We start from the raw sequence: 18,817 nt of genomic DNA, 5'->3' as shown, positions 1-18,817 counted from the left end.
GATATAAGCCTGCCTACATTGATCTACCCAAGCATATTGTTTTATTATGAAATATTCTGGATGAGTTCATCTTTTTTCATCTTTTCTGTTTCTCAATTTGTATTTTATATCCTTTGCCTACTTTTGTATTGGATGTTATTTTTTCTTTCATTTTTTTAAGAACACTTTATATGTCTATATACTTTAATGTCATTCAAATAATTATGTGTTAAATTTTCTTAGTTTCCCTTTCCTACTTATTTGAACACTTTTACTTGCTACAGATACTCTCTGGGAATAAGTCTATGATTGATGTGTGTGTGTGTGTGTGTGTGTGTGTGTGTGTGTGTGTGTGTGTGTGTCTGTCTGTCTGTCTGTCTTGCTGTCTGTGTCTTTGCATTTATGAAAACTTAGGGAATTTTTCTCCATCCTGACTTCCGTTAATCACCACCTCCCCAGAGAGCTCATGGTGTAGTTCAGTGATGGGAGGTGATGGAGAATGAGACCATACTGCTTACTAGGTGCCAGGACCCGCCTTTTGAGGAACAGGAAACCAAGGGAGAGGCTAGGTGACCTGCTTTAGTTAACAAGCAGGAGCAAGGTTTAGCCTCACAGACACTTGTGCTTGAACATGGCCCTTTCCTGGTTTGCCTGCCCTCTTCTCTGGAGACTTCCTCTTGCTCCCAGCTCCCTCCTGGCCTGCCTCTCCCCTACCCACTGGTGTGGCAGCTGCTGGTTTTCCTCCACTGGACTCTGGAGCCCCCTCTCTGCTGTTGCTTGGTTGGCTCTCACTTTTAAGTCAAAGGTACCTTGTGCATTGTATCCTCTGTCCTCCTGCCTTCTTGTTTATGCCCTTATCCTTGTCTCTGTCAAGTGGCTCATCAGCACCTCCCTTGGCCCTGAGTCCAGCATGCCTGCATTCTCCGTTCCCATCTCCTCCCCAGACTCCACATCCCTCCGCTCGGTCATCCGAAATATGTTCATCCTCTTGTGTGCACAGACTGACAATTCCAGCCATGTTGATTTCAGAAAGGCAGACAACTGTTAGTGACCACTGACCAGTCCTCACACTTTGACCCTACTTTGAGACCAGTCCTTGACTCAGGCTTGATCTTGGACAGAGTTCAGTGCTTGGGTTGACAAGCTTTTGTTGGTTCTTGTGGACAAGGTGGGCACAGTGGGACAGGACACAGACAAGTCACCTCAAGTTGTGGCCAGTGAAGAGAGTGAGTGTGTGGAAATTATTGCTCTGCCTGAGCAGTCTTACATGTGTCTGTTCACCATCAGACTACAGCACCGTAGAACGAGTCTTTCTGTGGTGGACTTAGAGTTTCCTAAACACCAGTAGAGTAAAAACAATCACTACATATTTAATATTGGGAGGACTAAAAGAATACAAAAAAGAAAGCAAACTCCCATGGTCCCATGTGGTTGAAGCTCCCTGCCATTGCTAGGGCTCATTTTCATGTTACACATGCAGGAGGTTCAGATATCCAGACTCAGGGCAAGTAGGGAATGGAACACCCAAGCTTTTCTCTTCTCCTTCTAAGGCCTTTCTCCAAATGTCTGTTAGCCTGCCATGCTTCCCCCGTGACTTCCAGGCCGCCATTCTGAGAAGAATGCTGAAATGAGCATCTTTGCTTTCTCGTGAAACAAGTCTTGACAAGTAGAAAGAACTTCCAGTTTGGGGCTACGCCTCTGTCTCTGTGGGTCCCTCGTGCCTGTGAAGTCCGTGCAGGAGGCAAGTCCTCCAAGCTTCAGAAGTGTTGTTAAGTCTGAGCTCTGCTTCGAGGGGCAGAGAGTGGAAGGGAGAAGGCACACTCCCTAAAAGACGGGAAGATGCTTTACAGTATAAAAGGCTAGGGACCTCCCCATGGCCACCACCTGCATAGACTGCTCCCGGCAGAGTTTTAACTGTGTGCGTGTGCAGCACGTGTACCTATAGCTGTCCGTATGCCGCCCGCTGGGGTAAGTTCTTCCTAACCACATTTACACAAGAAGTGTGCTCGGACTTTATTTACCCAAGAAGCTGTAACTAGTTTGGAACATCCTGTGGCGGTCTGGCTGTTCACACAGAGTTCACCTGTAAACAAATTAGAGCAGTCCCCACAGCTGGTGCCTTACTGGGGTAATTGGTTTTGCTTCAGCCGTTGCTTCTTGGAGGTACAGGCACCAGTGACCAGGTGGGGGCTGGAGGGGTTACCGCAGCCGCCTCCATATCACTGGCAGATCTGTCCCCCTCAGCCCCCTGGGAGTTTCGTAAGCAGCAATTATTTTTCTCCTCTCTGTCTGCAGAGCCTGAGAGAGTGGAGAAAGGAGGGAAATGAAACCAGAGACTGAGAAAGCGGGTCTCGGGTCCCGCCAGCGCTGAGGTGTTCTGGATGCAGATAGAGTTGGTCCCCAGAAGTGAAACAGAGGCAGTCAGGAGTTTTGTCTTCAGACAGAGGCTCTTGAAGCCACAAATGTCTCCTTTTCCCTCTCCAGCAGGAAGACCCTCACAGGAGGAGGAAGCTTCAGGAGAAGAGAGAAGGAAGCACGCAGGCTCTCAGTTGGAATAAAAACCGAACATGCAGGAAAAACAAGAGAAGGGGTGCTGCCCAGGCCTCCAGGTACGTCACACCTGCAACCCCTTACCAACCAGTTTAGTCTAGATTTCCATTTCACTTCAGTCTTTGTTTCTGTGAGGTTGGGTAGGCAATATAGCATAGTGCATTGTATTCAGACCGAAATATATTTGCGGGATTAACACATTTTCTTGTAATTTTACTCCTTAAAAATACTGTAAGGTGACCTTTTAAGACTTTGATTTTTATCTGTCCCTTATAAAATGCTAAAAGCTGTGGGAAATTTTTAGAGGAAAGACCTGAGCTGTCCCTCATAACAAGGCCTCATTTTGCTTATACGTCTGTGGAGCAGGGGCTGGAGAAAGCCCTGGCATAGGCACACGCATGCGCAAACACACACGCACACACCCACCACCCTGCCAAGGAGTAAGATCATACAGTCCCGATTCCCCTGACCTTCCCTTTAACGCTGTGTGCCCATTCTGACTCCACACCCAGCAGAGGTGGCTTGTGAGGTCAGGTTTTTCATCGCAGACTCCCAGCACACCACACATGTGTGTTGGAGCCTCTAGCACACATAGTCCCTTTCTTTCCTAAGCTACAAGCAGGCTTTTCCAGTTCCCCAGTCCCCCCTGTCTGAACCTGTTCCCTTGCAGTGCTCTAGTTTCTGTAGAAAACGCCATGCCAAGATCCCGGCACCTGTCCTCAGCAGTCACTGAGTAGCGTGACAGCCGTGGCTGGCTGCCTCTCTTCCCCGTGCAGGCTTTTCTTTCGAATCCTGCCGTCTAGAGACATCACCACCATGTGAGCTTGGTTAGATGTTTCAGTGTGCTGTTGTCAAGGTCCTTCAGCCCTTGCACATTTGAGTGGGAAGGAGGTTCCACTGTGCTGCAGTCATTCATTCTGAGGGCTCAGAGCACCCAGGAAGGCTGCCACCGAGCTCAGCCCTGAAGGAGGCTGCCACCGAGCTCAGCCCTGAAGGAGGCTGCCACCGAGCTCAGCCCTGAAGGAGGCTGCCACCGAGCTCAGCCCTGAAGGAGGCTGCCACCGAGCTCAGCCCTGAAGGAGGCTGCCACCGAGCTCAGCCCTGAAGGAGGCTGCCACCGAGCTCAGCCCTGAAGGAGGCTGCCACCGAGCTCAGCCCTGAAGGAGGCTGCCACCGAGCTCAGCCCTGAAGGAGGCTGCCACTGAGCTCAGCCCTGAAGGAGGCTGCCACTGAGCTCAGCACTGAAGGAGGCTGCCACCGAGCTCGTAGCCCATGGTTCAGCATTGTCATAGCTCCTCACAGGTCCTAGTCTGTATTCCTGTAAGACAGTCAGGTGGCAATCTCCGGTAGCTTTCTGGCTCTGATCTATACCTAATTCACACAGGCAGTCAGCACAGTGGAAATAAACATGTTATATACCACATCCTTTATGGATATTTGCTAGAGAGTTGGAGTGCAATGTCCTGTACAGAAACATCAGGGCTTTCTGCATTCTCTATCTATTTTCATCAGCATATATGTATATATATATGATAAGAGTACAATGTCACCAATTACATCTTAGGAAACTTTTCTTAAAGCAGATTTCTGAGATCCAAGCAAATGATTAAATTGCTTACAAGTAACTTGTAAGCAGTCTGTAGCCACCATAATTGAGAACCTGGGAGGCACAGGCAGATGCCGCTGGACTGTTTCTGGGTGCCTTCTTCTGTCCACATACTTTCTGCCTCAACCAGACACCAGTGACTTCCGGCTCTGCATCTCCCATGTCTGGGCTGCTTTCCTGCCACCCCACACACCTCACAAAGGCACTGCCGTGGCCCATGCAGAGAACTATTTCATCATTCACGGAGTGTTTCTGTATTATTGGTGTGTGTGCACATACGGGGGTATGTGGTGGGAGTACATGTTAATGTGGGGTGTGAGGACCCGTGTGGAGTCCAGAGACCTATGTTGAGTGTCTTCCTCAGTCACTTCACCTTCTATTTTGAGATCATCGTCAGTGAACCTGGAATAATAGATTAGCTCATCTGCCTGGCCAGTGAGCCCCAGGGATCCTCCTGTCTCTGCTGCCGCAGTTCTGGATTTACAGGCTGCTTTGTCTGGCTTTTTACATGAGTGTTAGGGATCAAACTCTGCTCCACAGGCATATTAGCAAGTGAGCAATCTTCCTCGCCCATGCATTTCTATATTTCTACTTAGAAAAGTGTATTGTAATTGTTTCCTTGAGGATTTGATGGCCCTGTAGCAGAGGTGTGGTTTAAGGTAGAGACTTTGGGAGAAGACCCTTATTCTTTGTAGCTGCTGCACTTTCACTACCGTGTGCAGAGTACGGTAATTGTTAAGCCAATGTTTGCAAATGAGAAAGAATATATTTAAATGAACTCTCAGACCTCCTACCAGACACTAAGCAGCAAGCTCACCCACTGAAAATCCAGGAAAACAGGCCAGGAGCCCTGGCTCTGCTCCTGAACTGCCAGGCAGCCTAGAGCAACACTCTGGAATCTGTTCTCACTATAAAACATGAAAATAGGTTAAATATTCCTAAATTCATTCTAATTTAAAATAGCAACCTCTTGGGGATGCAAGAGTGCAGTAAATTGAACTTATAACTTGTGTGTGCTATGTGTGTTCACATAGTTCTACCACTGAGCCACACTTCCATCTCCCACATCTTTTAAGGGCCCTCGTTGCTCATCATCCTCCTATGGCACTCAGAGAGGAGGCTTCAACTTGTCCTAGGTTGCAATTTTCACGTGACAGATCTCAAGCAGAAACTGTATTTATGTCATGAGCTACAGATGTGATCTTTCTCATGGTTCTCCCAGGTCTTCTGAACAGAGTGAACTGAAGCTTGTATGCAGTGACTTTGAGAGGCCAGAGCCAAGCAGTGACGCCAGAAGCTGGTGTGCCCGGGACAGCACTGGGGAGATGTGTAAAGCTGGCGTGGAAATTTTGGGTGGCTCCCCTGCACAGAGAGAGGAGGGTACGTAGCACAGAGCTGTGAAGGGTTTCCTTATGATCTGTTCTTCGAAAGTCTTGAGGCTTCGAGAAATATCATGTCAGCTGTCTTTACAGGCCACATAGCTGTCGGCAACTCCAACAGGAAGTTGTCAGGGTTACCTCAGAGAGCACATGCTCTTTTGCACCTGAGCACGGCTGATAACCCCTGAGGTCCTTCTGTTCCCAACTGTCATTGTGCGTACAGTTAAAGGAACAGGGCTGGTATGCACAAGACCTTAGGCAGGGCCCCTGGGGGAAAGGGCAGAGCCAGGTGAGTCGGGCTGTAACTGACCCACTGTAAACTGGTAGTTTCTGCATATGTAGCCCTGTCGTTTCTGGATCAGACTGCTGGTCCACCAGGGGTCTGTTGGGCAATGCCACATGAGTGAGCGCTGTAGGGGTACCAGTGTAGAATAGAATAGTCTATTCAGTACAATAGACTCGATTTTCTTGATAGGCATTTTGTGTTATATATCACATCCTTTATGGATATTTGCTAGAGAGTTGGAGTGCAATGTCCTGTACAGAAACATCAGGGCTTTCTGCATTCTCTATCTATTTTCATCAGCATATATATATATATATATATATATATATATATATATATATATATATGATAAGAACCATTTGCATGTAATTCAGTTGTTTTGCAGTGTGAGGCTCACGGCCCATGTGCATTCTGGGCAAGGCTCCTCTACTGAGCCCTGGAGCCAGTTCTTAGATGAAGGTTCTACTTGGTCCTACTGTCTGCCCGCAGGCGGAGCACACTTACCCTGTACCCTGATGTCTCCTCCAGTCCTGTGCTCGTGTTTTTACCAGCTGAGCAGAGGTGGTGGCCGTGAACCTCCCCTCCCCTTGCTATGCCCCCTTCTCCACTTGCTACCAGTGGCACCTGGGAACGCCCTGGTGCAGCCCAGCCCCTCTTCTGCCTCTCCAGACAGTTACTACCAGAAGTCTGCGAAGAAGTGTGCAGACAAGTTTTGCTCGGACTCCAGCTCTGACTGTGGCAGCTCCTCAGGCAGCGTGCGGGCCAGCCGGGGCAGCTGGGGCAGCTGGAGCAGCAGCAGCTCTGACTGTGACAGGAAGCCAGTGGTGGATGCACAGCACTTCCTGCTGCCTGGTGAGTCCAGGGGCCCTCCTCCTGCCTGCAGCCCATACAAGGGCCAGGGCTACCTCGCAGAGGACAGAGCAGATGGGATGTGACTTTGAGGCTTGCTTTGCCTCAGCCTGTCGGCTTCACTCTCTTCCTTTCTCCTCCTGGTCACCGCGGGTACTGATTTCTATTTCGTTTCTATCTTTGAAACACTTCAAAGACCTATACATTTGTTATTTCACAGAACTGACTGTTTTTTAAACCATTTTTACATGTACAGAGGGGTGGCACAAAGTCTGTTCATTCCCATTGCTGCACAGCCATCACCACCGTCCACCACCACAACTTTCCATCTTCCGTACTGAGACCCTGTACCCATTAAATAGGAACTCTAATTCCTATTTAACTCCAAGAAACTTCTGTTCTCTGACCCTAAGCATTTGGCTGCTTGGTAATCTCCAATGAGAAAGTCATGGATGACTACAGACATGCCTGGCTGTCTTCTGTGGAGTCTATGATTGTAAATTGTGTATGGCTGTTGTGTGGAGATCATGGACGATTATGGCCCATGTATGATTGTCTTATGTGGAACAGATATGATTTTGCATCATGCATGATTATTTTATGTGGGTCAGATAGGATTATCTTTTGGTGGATGATTTATTCCACCCACTTGACCTCCTCGGGACTCATCTATATTACAGAACATGTCGATTCCCTTCCTTGTCAAGGATTTATGACATCCCATTATGCTTGTATAATATCTTTGTTTATTGATATGTTCATCAGTGGGTAGTTGGTTGCTTTTACCTTTGGCAATTATGAATAAGAATATGCTATTATTGGCACTTTTCTTCCCTTATTTTTGAGAATTTAGTGACAGGAGAGATCAGAGTCATGATTGTATTCCTGTCTCCTGGAATTGATAACTTTTTTTTCCTAGTTTACTGTTGTAAACTGTTTTGTTGTTGTTACATTTATTTGCTATTACATACATGTGTGTGTGGGTGTTTGCATGCACACACACCCCAGACTCAACACCCACCATGTCACGTGTGGAGTCAGAGGACAACTTGTGGAAGTTTGCTCTCTCCTTCCACCCTGTGGGCCCTAAGGATTAGACTGAGGTCATCAGGTGTGACATCAGGTGCCTTGTTACACTTGTGCATACACACACACACACACACACACACACACACACACACACACATACACATGCACACACTCACTCTAAGGGAAGAAAACTGTTGGTCATCTACCTACTTTCTCTTCCCAAGAGACTCACTATCATGAACTTTTTTGCATGCTTTTAGTCCATTTTTTTTTTTTTGTTTCATGCTCATAATTCTATCAGAACGATGAGGAATTGTTTGTCCTTGGCTTGTATAATGAAACACTAGCTCAAAACAGTGTCCTGGTTTCGCTGACGTTTTTACTGGTCCTGTGTCAGCAGCTCTTTCTTGAGTTGTTTTCAACACAGTGAAAGGGACATGCAGAGTCTCAGTGAAGCTCATTCTGAGTGGTCCTGTGTATGCAGAAATGTTCACCTTGGGCCCATGCGTCCTGAGAAATGCAGGCGAGTCCTGCTCCTTGTCTAGATGTGTGCATGAGGGCTCAAAGCCATCCTTGATGGCCCGCACAATGCAATGTGCTCAGTGGCCGTTCGTGTTTGAGCTCGGGATTTCCGAGAAGCCCAGGGCACTTGCCACTGTCTGCTGTCTCCTGCCCTCCCCATTAGGGATGCCTACAACAGAAGCCGGTAGACAGGTGTGGTGAGCCAGGCCTGGGAGCCCAACACTGGCACTCGGGGAGCTGTTAGCAGGGATTCACCACTTTGAGAACATGAGGCAAGACCCTCTCAAAAACCTAAAACAATCAGGACTGTGGTATAGTTCAGTGGCTTAGCATGTGCAAGGCTCAGGGTTCAAATCCAAGTTCAAACACCAGGAAGGAAGAGAAGGTTGTGAGACACAGTCCTGGAGAAGGCCCATCTGTGACTCCAGCCCAGGGCCTCAGCATCCTTTCTCTTCCCTTCTTGTTCCCACTCACCCATTCATTGTTTCCCAGTGCTCCAGATCACTGCCACAGATCAGTGCTGTGTGGCTCTTTGCTAATGTGCTTTAGGTAGGGTGTTCTTGGTCTCCATGAACAGACCAGCCCCTTCTTCGGAGAAAGTGTCAGCCTCGTGGAAACAGACTAGATAAGGGACAGGCTTTTGGCATTTTATTGGAGTAGAAAGGTTTTCATGGCTAGAGGCAGCTTGGTTTTGATTCACTAGTTTTGTACTCTGTTTATCGAAGGACCAAGAGTTTGTTAGGCGGCACACACATGGGGCTTGAAGCGAAAGCCTAACTTTGAGAAGACAAGGAAGGGCAGTTTTGCTTGGGAAAAGGGGTGACATTTGAAGAACTGTTAATAAACACCATTAATAAAACTATTAATGGCGTTACTATCCAGTGACACGGTCCCCTCTTGATGTCCTGTCTGAGGTCAAGGCACAGCAGGAAAACATTCCTAAGCTTGGGTCCCCAGCACCCACGTAAAGGCATGATGGCTTGGAGGGCAGGGCAAGGACAGACCTTTGGAGCTCCTAGGGTTAGTTCTGTGTTCAGGGCCAGGCCCAGTCTAAAACACCAAGTTAGAAATGACAGGGGAAGACAATCCACATGGACCTCTGGCCTCCACACTCATGTGAACATGACACACACATGCAAAATACACAGTAAAGAGACTGAGTGAACATGACTGTCAGTTTGATATGAAAAATAAGTCCCTCATTAGGGGCCAATAGGAACACCTTCTGCATCTGAACACAGAGTCTGCACAGTTGGATTGATAGTGTGTTGCTTTTGATGCAGGAGACGGGGTTTCCCCACAGGATTTTCCACAGGAAGCTTCCATCCCCTTGCGCCTCTCTCACCACATCTGCAGCCCCACGTAAGTGCTGAGGATCCTCGCTGCCATGGGGTGATAGTCCGCTTTCTCTGTTAGTGAGGTGCGTCTCGGTGCTTTGCTCTCTAGGCTGAACCATGAAAGCCTTTCTAAAGATAGTGGGGATTCTCTGGTTTTGCTGTCTTCTCAGCGCTGTGACACGCTGGGACTTGTGTGAAGCAGAAAGAGGAACCATCTCCCCAGGGCTAGGACTTGAATTCACTTTCTGGCTCAGAAAGCCTCCGAGGAACTGGTAGACACATTTACAGTTCTTCTGTGTGATGCTTTGCTCAACATTAGATTAAAAAAAAGATACAGTTGCCCCTAGGTATCTGTAGGTTCCAGGACTTACACACACTCCCAACTCTACAAATACTCAAGTCTCTCATATAACATGGATAATGGCATATGCCTGTAACTCTGGTACTCCAAAGACTGAGGCAGGAGGATTGCCTGCGCTTCATAGTACTAAGGACCAGACTGGCTAGCCAGTACTACGTGGTGAAACCCTGTCTCAAAATGACAATATTTTCATAGAACTATTTATGTTGATCCTCCCATATACTAGATTACATCGTCTCTAGATTACTGGTAGGGTAATACAATAGAAATGACTTATAAATTGAGGTCTGACTGCCTGTTTAGGGAATAATGACAAGGGAAAATGTGTGTGTTTTCAGTGCAGACTTGGCCTTTATAGGTCTGATTCCACAGTACATGGCAGTTGCCGTGCAGACCTTCCTCCAGATATGTTCAGGTCACCCCTGTGGAACCTGGGATGACTAAGGGCCCGCTGTACCTTTCACAGTGAGAGGGATGCAGCATCAGCACAGAGGACAGAGCTTTGCCTTGCAAGACCGCAGGTGTATGAGTGTGTGCAGACGTGGCTGACACGGAAGAAAGCTGTCTGTGAACTGTCTGTCAGAGGTAGAAAGCACTGCTGTCTGTACAGGCAGATCGGAAGCTGCAGCCGACCTTACGGCAGTCCAAAGTCGTAACCCTCGGTTCTCGCCTGGCTTTGTGAATCTACATCTGTGTGTTTCCGGCGGGACTTCTGTGAGACTCAAGTGAGATCTAGTTACGCGGGTTGTGGATTTCCTTGTGCAGGAAAGTCATGGTTTCCTGTCCTCCCTTTGCCCACAGAGATGTGAGTGGCTTGTCTCAGTTCACAGAGTCTTCCTGTCCCAGTCTTCCTGCTGTGCCCTCAGGTGCTGGAGAAGAGAAAGGTGAGGCTCGCTGTGACAGGCATCAGCCACGTGCTGTGCATGGCTTCCTGGCCGGGAGCTGGAGAAGGCGCTTGGATGGGGGCCTCTCCCCAGCCTTATTAGCTGGCATTAGGAGGGCACCTGCGTTGTGGAGAGACGGCAGCTGCCCCAGCCAATCGTTCTGCATCCTTGTTAACCCCCTCGTTAGCCAAGACTCAGACAGACGTTACACAGCCCTTTTCAGGGCCTCCCACTGCACTGAGGTCACTTCCCCAGTAAGATAACAGAAAGCAGGCGGGTGTGCGGCCCAAGTGAAGCCAAACTGAGGTGGGGAGCCAGCCCAGACGGTGGGCTTCCTGTCCTCACCTGGCCCTCTTCTCCCCAAGCCACCATGTGGGAGCCCATTAGCTGGGCCCCAGCAGCCTGGCTTCTGAACCAGGACTGAGGCAGAGTTGAGTACTCCAGGTGGTAAGACACTGGCCCCAGACTGGAGACTGAGGTGGTCAGATGGAGCCCCCGCTTCTGCCTAAGGTCTCCAGTGAGGAGTCGCTCTCTCCTTGTTTTGTTAGGGTTTCTATGGCTGTGAGGAGACACCAAGTTGACCACTGAGACTCTTACAAAGGAAAACATTTAATCAGGGCTGGCTTACAGTTCAGAGGTTTAGCCTATTCATGGTGGCAGGGCAGGCAGACATGTTGCTGGAGGAGCTGAGAGTTCTACATCTTGATCCTTGGGCAGCACAAGGAGACTGTGTGCCAAGTGGGCATAGCTTGAGCATATATGAGACCTCAAAGCCCACCCCCACAGTGACACACTTTCTTCATCAGGGCCACACTTTCTAATAGTGCCATTCCCTATGGCCCAGCATTCAAACACATGAGTCCAAGGGGACCATACCTGTTAAAACCACCACACTCCTTCACTGTCAGTTCCCAACTTTTCCATTCTCTTCTTCTTAGTCTTCTATCTGTCTTTTCTCTGGTGACCTGTTTTATTATGGGACTTCTTCCAAATCAGGGTCAAGAATCATGGCAGGGCATGCCTGGTGTTTACCCTTCAAGGCAGCATTAGCTCTGGCATGCATAGTCGTTGCTATGCCTAGAAATTCTTGACAGCCAGAATGCTGCTCAGATGGAGGTGGAGAGTTCCAGGCCAGCCTGAGCTATACAGCAAGGCAAAAGCTGTTCTGTCCATTGGAGACTTGGGAGGAAAACAACGCTCTGCTGTCTCACAGATGTGCTCTCAACTAGTTAGATCATTGATGGAAACAGATCGTTCCTAGTCATTAATCCATATAACCCAGATGTTTCCAATGGAAGAAAGTATAGAATCCCGTCATTTCTACTTTGCCAAGATTGGGAGGAAGGTGGTTCTGCTGTCATTTCTCTGAGCTAATAGAGGGAAGGGTTTAATTAATGCTGGGGAACAATTAAAAAACAGTGACAAACTCCAAATACCCAGGGCTGTCATGGCTCAGTAGAAGAGCACAGCTTGGCACGCACAGGATGATCTGGGTTCCATCCCCACCACCAAAGGCTGGATCTCCCTGGGTGTGTGTGACTCTGCTTTTGTTTGGTCTGTTACGGTTTCCATGAAACCTGGGGTCCCGGGCTGGGTCTATGTGTGGGTTTCAGCTGCCTTTACCTGGTACCCAGTAAGAATACAGTTACTTTTTTTTTTAATCCCCTCTTGCATTCCTTGGCCGTGTCCTACAGTGGTAAAGAAATCCGTTGTCTCCTGGTCTAGTGTGTGGACATGATCCGACCCATTTTGCTGGTCCTCCCTTTCCACGTTTGTCCCTACCCTGCAGAAATGCCTGGGCCTGGGGAGCAGTGTCCTGGACTTCATGTGGAGCTGCCTTCACATTGCAAAGCTCACGGCGGTGTTGCTGGTCCTGCCTGCCCCTTGCTCTGAGGAGCAGCACACACCCACCTGCTGGCCAGGCCTGGCGTCCCCAACCACTCACTCCTCATGGCTCACAGTTACACCTGCTGTTCCTTCTGGCCCATCCTCGTTATCTGGCTTCCTTCTTACTACAAAAGAGAACAGCTATTCCAGACCTTCACACGTTCCCCACCCACACTGGCCCATCACGGAAGACCTCCGCTCTCTCCTGTTACCACCTTCTCTCCAGGGAGGCTCTTGCTCATCCCCTACCCTCCTCCACCGTCAGTTTCTGTCTGGAGTGAGTCCTTGCCATTAGTACACAAGTGTGCTGTGACCCTCCCATCTCTGGACCCCAGCAGCAGCGACATGCCGCCTCTGGGCGCCCTTCTCTGCCTACTGTTGGGTTTCTCAGCTCCTGTTCCAGAAGCCTCCGGAGAGACTCTGTGTCCTTCTCACCCTTGATGTCCTGCAGTCCGACTTCGCCACCCCCCACCCCCCCACCAGGCAGGAGTCAGTCCCTGGCATTTCCACGTTGCCCCGTCCCTGGTCCCTTTAGCTTCAGCCCCCGTGTAGACCTGGTTCCGCTGTGGTTCTTGATTCAGTTGTCATCACCCAGTGTGACCCGGTTCTTCGGAGCCTGAGCCTCGGTACCTGCTCAGTTCTCTCTCCTGTCACTGGCTCCTCTGCCAGTCTCCTCCACATTTAAAACTTCCAGTCTCGCCTTAGATTCTGACACCTCTCAGATTCCTATCTCCAGCCTGGGCCTCTCTCCCGAACCTCAGGCACATCTTACAGCCTTCTTCTGTTTTAACACCTTTTCCTGGAGTTCTAGCAGCTTCTGAACACCAAGTACTCAGTTTTCCATCCTCTCTTCCTCACTAGGCCCCAAACCTGTGAGTCATCCTGGACCTTTTCTTTCTTGTGTCTCACACGTGACCCACAGTCTTATTCTAGTCCTCCTGACCTTCTGAATCTCTGTAGTCTGGAGCTTTCTCACTCTCCTTCCTGACTGTCCTGCTCCCGGCAGTCCCGGTCCTTAGGTAACACTTGCTTATCAGTTACTTCCTAACAGGCATCCTGCTTCTGCTGTCCCCTGTCACCATGTGCCATTGTGTGTTAAGCATAAATGGGATCACATGACTGTCAGGGCTGGGAAGCCCCTGAGACAGGACTCAGTACAGCAGGGGCAGGAGCATTCTGTCACTTCTTCCTCCATCACCCCAGAGGTAGCACAGCCCCATGGACCCCTGGTCTTAGGAAACTCAAGTCTTAATAATGGGTGGAAGCATTGTCCTCCAGAGCTGCCGTGTGTTAGTGGTGCAGCCACAGGTGGACATCGGCCATGACCCATGTGGTGTGGCACAGTCTACTCTCTGGCAGGCGTGGTGGCCCCATACCAGAGTATACTCCTTCCTCCTGCTGGCCATGAAAGCTAGACATGTTATCTGCAATGCAGAGATGGCCCGGCAGTGAAGATTTCGTGACGGATTGGGGCCCAGGCTTCCCCAGAGGGATGACTGCCATTTTGTCTTAGATGGAGGCCTGTGCCGGCCGCACCAGCGGGAGCCTTACGGCATTTGTTTCCCTTAGTGCCAAGTGTCCTGAGCAGCTCCAGAGAGATACCTGAACAAGGTGGCTGTGGATGTGGCAGGAGAGGGGACCCACGTCTTCTCTCCAGCAGCCGGCATGTCTGCCTGTTGCTCTGCTGGAGGCCTTGTGCTCCATGGCTTTAGCAAATGTCTGTGGAAAGATAGTCCTGAATTGGCCCCCAGGACTTCTGCTGGCAAGATGTGCAAAAACGGGCATGCCCGTGGGGACTTGTGACCAGCATTCCCAATGCTCACCATCCAGGGCTTTCCTGCCAAAGCACAGTGCCAATCCCAGTCAGCCCCGAGTTCCTCCCCACCCCCCCCCACCCCACCCCCCACCCCCCCCCGTTCACCCTTTAGTCACTGGCTTCCCTCGGTGGAGACCCAGTCACACCCACCTTGGGACCTTCTCAGACTCTCCTAGCAGGAGCTTTGCAGACATGAGTGACTCATCCTGCATCCTCAGTCACATCCTCACCAGAGTGTTCCCTCGGTGAGGCCTGGACCACCCAACTTCACATTGCCTCATGAATCTGCCATGTTGTGTTTCTGCTCACTTGAACATACCTCCTTGTTCTCCTCAGGTCTGTATCCACCCGGAGGCCTGTGGCCTTCCCAGCCAGTGTGTCCGAGCAGCAGCAGCTTCAACTGCCCAGTGGAGAACAGTGCACCGGGTGTGTCCCAGGAGCCTGCCTCCATGCCTGACAGGTAGGCCCCACTACTCTGATACAGCTCTGCTTGGCCTGAGGCCCTGCAGCTGGAGCTGCTTTGTCTTCCTCATGGATACCAGAACTGTGCCTTGGAGCTGGGTGTTTTCTGCCTTCTGGAGTTGCGTTGTGCTGTTAAACAAAGCAGCCACTGTGAGAAACGTGAAATCAAAGCGGGAAGGCTGGCAGCCCCATCAGACTTTCCCCTGTAGGTCGAAAGGGTGATTTCATACATGGACCACATTTGGAAATGCTCCTATTTCCTACTCCCTGGCAGATCTTCATTTCCCTGGCTCATTCTTGAACACATTTATACATTAAATCGATCAGAGCGCCTGGTATCAGAGAATTGATGCACAGCAGCAGCTGCTTCTGTTTGCCCTACAGTATTACGTTACTCAGTCAGGGGACCTGTTGCCACAGGAGCCACTCGAAGACGTGGCTTAGCTCATTGCAACAGTATTCCTGCCGCCTTTCCGTAAGGAGCATCCAGTCCGTAGTGCTCAGTGTCCCAGTCCCAGGCTAGAGTGGTGACTTCCAAGTCGAATGCTGCTTGTGTTCTGAGAACACTGAACATTTGATTGGCAGACCTAACATGGCGAAGCCCTTCAGGTGTATCCTGAGACACTGAGACCTTGTCTTTCCATGGTGCTAATAAAGCTGTAGCCAGGTTCTGTGTCTAGCTAACATACGCGGTTAGGATGGCGGGTTGCCCTTGATCCAGCCAACTGTCCTGCAGGTGGAATGTCATTGGCAAAAAAAAATGAGCCTTTGATTCTGACTTGACAAAACACATTGTTTTTTCCCTAAATTGGGGGATTTGCAGATGAGAGTGTAGGGCAGTGAAGCTGCTTCCTCTGTTGAAGCTGCTTCCTCTGTCTTTACTTGATCTCGTGGTGTCCTGTCTTTGAAAGCAGACCTTGTTTTTGTTTGATTGTGTTTTGTAGCAGTTTCATTGACTGGAGTGCATCCTGTGAAGGCCAGTTTCCGAGTGTGTACTGCCCACTGGAACTGAATGATTACAATGCCTTTCCAGAAGGTAAAGCGATTGACCAACGCCAGTGGCCCTCTTTCATTCTCAGAGTCAAAGCAAGGGGTGTGTGCACTTAATGTAGCAACTCATAGTGAACAGACGAGGTGATCCTTCAGGAGGCTGCTACTGTGCGTGCTGAAAGGGGCAATTTTGAATGACCCCTCAGCAGCCCTCAGTCTGGTATCTGGGGGCTTCTGTGTGTACCCTTACCTCACTTCGTCCTGTAGATTAGGTAGAACTGAGTCATTTCTATCTCTGTAGCCCTAGCAGGGTAGCTTATCTATTGGGAGGTGGGGCACTCATCTTCCGCAGACGAGTCTCCTATGGGATACAGACTCCTTCTTCAGCATGCCCTGACCCTAGCCCAGGGGTCTGGGGAGCCCTGCAGAAGGAGGAGAGAAAGGAGCCTGGAGCAGGAATAGTGCATCTTACAGATGCTCAGCCTCAAGTCATATGCCATACTCCGTAACCTAAGAGTCAGTGAATGTCCGTGGTCCCCCGGAAACTGCAGAATACAGTTGGGTCAGGGTTTCTCATACTGGTGCTACCTTGCCCAGCAAGGACTAAGGAAGTCCGGTGTTCAGTGTTCTTTTTGTTTTTCTAAAGAATTTTTTTTATTAATTTTACACTACCAACCACAGATCCCCCTCATCCCTCTGCTCCTCCCCTCCCCCAGCCTCCCGCCTCAGCCCATACCCCAGCCTCTCCTCCGAAAAGGTGAAGCCTCCCCTGGGGAGTCAGCAGAGCCTGGTACATTCAGCTGAGGCAGGTCCAAGCCCTTTCCCCTGCATCAAGGCTGTGCAAGATGTCCCACCATAGGTAATGGGCTCCAAAAAGCCAGCTCATGCATCAGGGATGGATCCTGATCCCACTACCAAGGGCCTCTTAAACAGACCAAGCTACACAACTGTCTCGCTTATGCAGAGGGCCTAATCCAGTCCCATGGAGGCTCCACAGCTGCTGGTCTAAAGTTCGTGAGTTCACACTAGCTTAATTGTGTCCTGTGTTTTTGATTCTGACACGTGCATTACTGTCATCTTACCACAAGAGGGCGCATTGGTAACTTTCTCCCCAGGATTGTGAGGTTTTTATGTTTCTTATTTTCTTGGTGATATCTGGAAGTATTTGGTTTACAATGACTTTATCAGGCCATGCGGCACGTGTGCAGGTCGCCGAGGCTGGAGGGACAGGTAATTAACAAAAGTGGAAAGGAACATAGCTAGGTTCCATCACCAGCACTGAGTGTGTTGGGGGTGTGCAGGGTGGGTAACAATTTTGTACTGCTCACTTCTGTAGCAATGCTCTAAGCAGATTGTGTGCATTAGAAATATCCCCATGAGATGAACAAGTACAGAGAGACACACTCGCTCTGCAAGCTGGTGTGTCTTAACCCGCGGACTGGCAGGGCTACCTTCACTGCCCAGTACAGTCGGTCCCAGAAAGCGTCTCATCCAAGAGTGAGAGCTCAGCACTTCGTGAACACGTTCCTCTTCCTGTTCCTCATAGAAAACATGAATTACACCAATGGCTTCCCCTGCACCTCGAAAGTTCAGACCGACTTAGTTGGCCACAGCGCTCAGTCTACCTGGAACACTCCAGCCAGCACCCCCACTGCCTGGGAGCATGCCGGTTTCGTCAGCTCTCCGGTGAGTGCTGCCCTCCCCTCTCTCCTTCAGCGCTTCCTAACTCTTGTTCCCAAAGCTGGAACAGCTAGCTACCCACTGCAGCAGTGAGTTCCCATCAGGCCCAGCCGGTGGGGTTTCCTACACAGGAGCAGCGGCCGCAGCATCGTGAAGGACGTCATGTGTGGACAGATGGCGGGGACCTGCAGACAGGGCCGGGAAGTCTGTGACACGGGCCTTAAGTGGCCTCCACAGCCTTCCCGCTGGGCTGTGAAACGGAAGTTCCACTGGCCAGTCGGGATTGCCCAACACGGTTCCTTCTCATGTCCACGTCACACGTTTTTGTCACATGAAGGACATTTGGCCGAGTCCTGTGGATTACAAGTAGACTTATTCAATTACATGAAAATTTCGTAACCTCCTAAAACAGCCCAGAGTGTCCAGGGCAGTCTCACAGCTCTCGGGTGACTGGGTAGACACGACGTGGCTGTATCCCCTGGGGTGTCTGGTCAGTCTCGGTGTCACATCTTGAAAGCCCCTTCTCGGTTTTTAGACCTTTTTCTCTTTTCTCTCCCTCATTTCCACTTCAGTCCTACCTCACCAGCACGCGCAGTTTGTCTCCCATGTCTGGACTGTTTGGTTCCATCTGGGCCCCACAGAGCGACGTGTATGAAAACTGCCCCGTCAGTCCCACCACGGAACATTCGACGACGACCCACATGGAAAACCAGGCCATGTGCAAGGAGTACTACCCAGGCTTCAACCCGTTTCGTGCCTACATGAACCTGGACATATGGACTAGCACAGCCAACCGCAATGCCAACTTCCCCCTGGCCAGAGACTCCAGCTACTGCGGGAATGTGTGAGGGGTTCGAGTCTTGAGCAATGTGAATAAAGGGCCTTGTGTGTTGATTCCTACCGTAAACTGGTTGTTGAGATAGAGTACAACATTGGTGGATATTTTGGCACTTTTATATAAAAATAAATGTTTGTTTGTTTGTTTTTGTTTTTTTAAATCTGGGTGCTTGTTTTTTGAGCCCTTCATAAATGAGTGTCGGAGACTCGGCATCCCAGGATCATAACTTCCACCATTCAGGAAGGGAGCGTAGCTTCTGTCCAAGCATCAGATCCCTGGGGATGCTGCAGAAAATGTGACTTAGTCCAGCATGTCTCTGGCAGTCAGGGCTTTTGTTTGTTTTTGTTTTTTTGTTTTTCAAG

At 49.8% G+C, this 18,817-nt stretch overlaps 1 protein-coding gene across 4 annotated transcripts in view; it reads left to right on the top strand.

The window, feature by feature from the left end:
- The window catches only part of Tmem131l (transmembrane 131 like), a 142,822-nt gene extending 124,207 nt beyond the window's left edge, over positions 1-18,615 (top strand). For 2 of the 4 annotated variants that reach the window (XM_059265540.1, XM_059265539.1), the window contains exons 27-35: positions 2,464-2,588; positions 5,358-5,515; positions 6,470-6,652; positions 9,484-9,562; positions 10,700-10,782; positions 14,822-14,945; positions 15,892-15,983; positions 17,484-17,623; positions 18,190-18,615. In XM_059265540.1, the coding sequence (XP_059121523.1) occupies positions 2,464-2,588; positions 5,358-5,515; positions 6,470-6,652; positions 9,484-9,562; positions 10,700-10,782; positions 14,822-14,945; positions 15,892-15,983; positions 17,484-17,623; positions 18,190-18,465 (1,260 nt within the window). In that variant the 3' untranslated portion in view covers positions 18,466-18,615. The remainder of the gene's footprint in view (positions 1-2,463; positions 2,589-5,357; positions 5,516-6,469; positions 6,653-9,483; positions 9,563-10,699; positions 10,783-14,821; positions 14,946-15,891; positions 15,984-17,483; positions 17,624-18,189) is intronic. The other 2 variants (XM_059265542.1, XM_059265543.1) reach the window with 2 other exon arrangements.
- Positions 18,616-18,817: the final 202 nt, after the last annotated feature.

This window comes from Peromyscus eremicus, chromosome 6 (assembly GCF_949786415.1).
Source record: "Peromyscus eremicus chromosome 6, PerEre_H2_v1, whole genome shotgun sequence".
Taxonomy (NCBI): domain Eukaryota; kingdom Metazoa; phylum Chordata; class Mammalia; order Rodentia; family Cricetidae; genus Peromyscus; species Peromyscus eremicus.
This window is presented reverse-complemented; position numbering and strand designations above follow the sequence as displayed.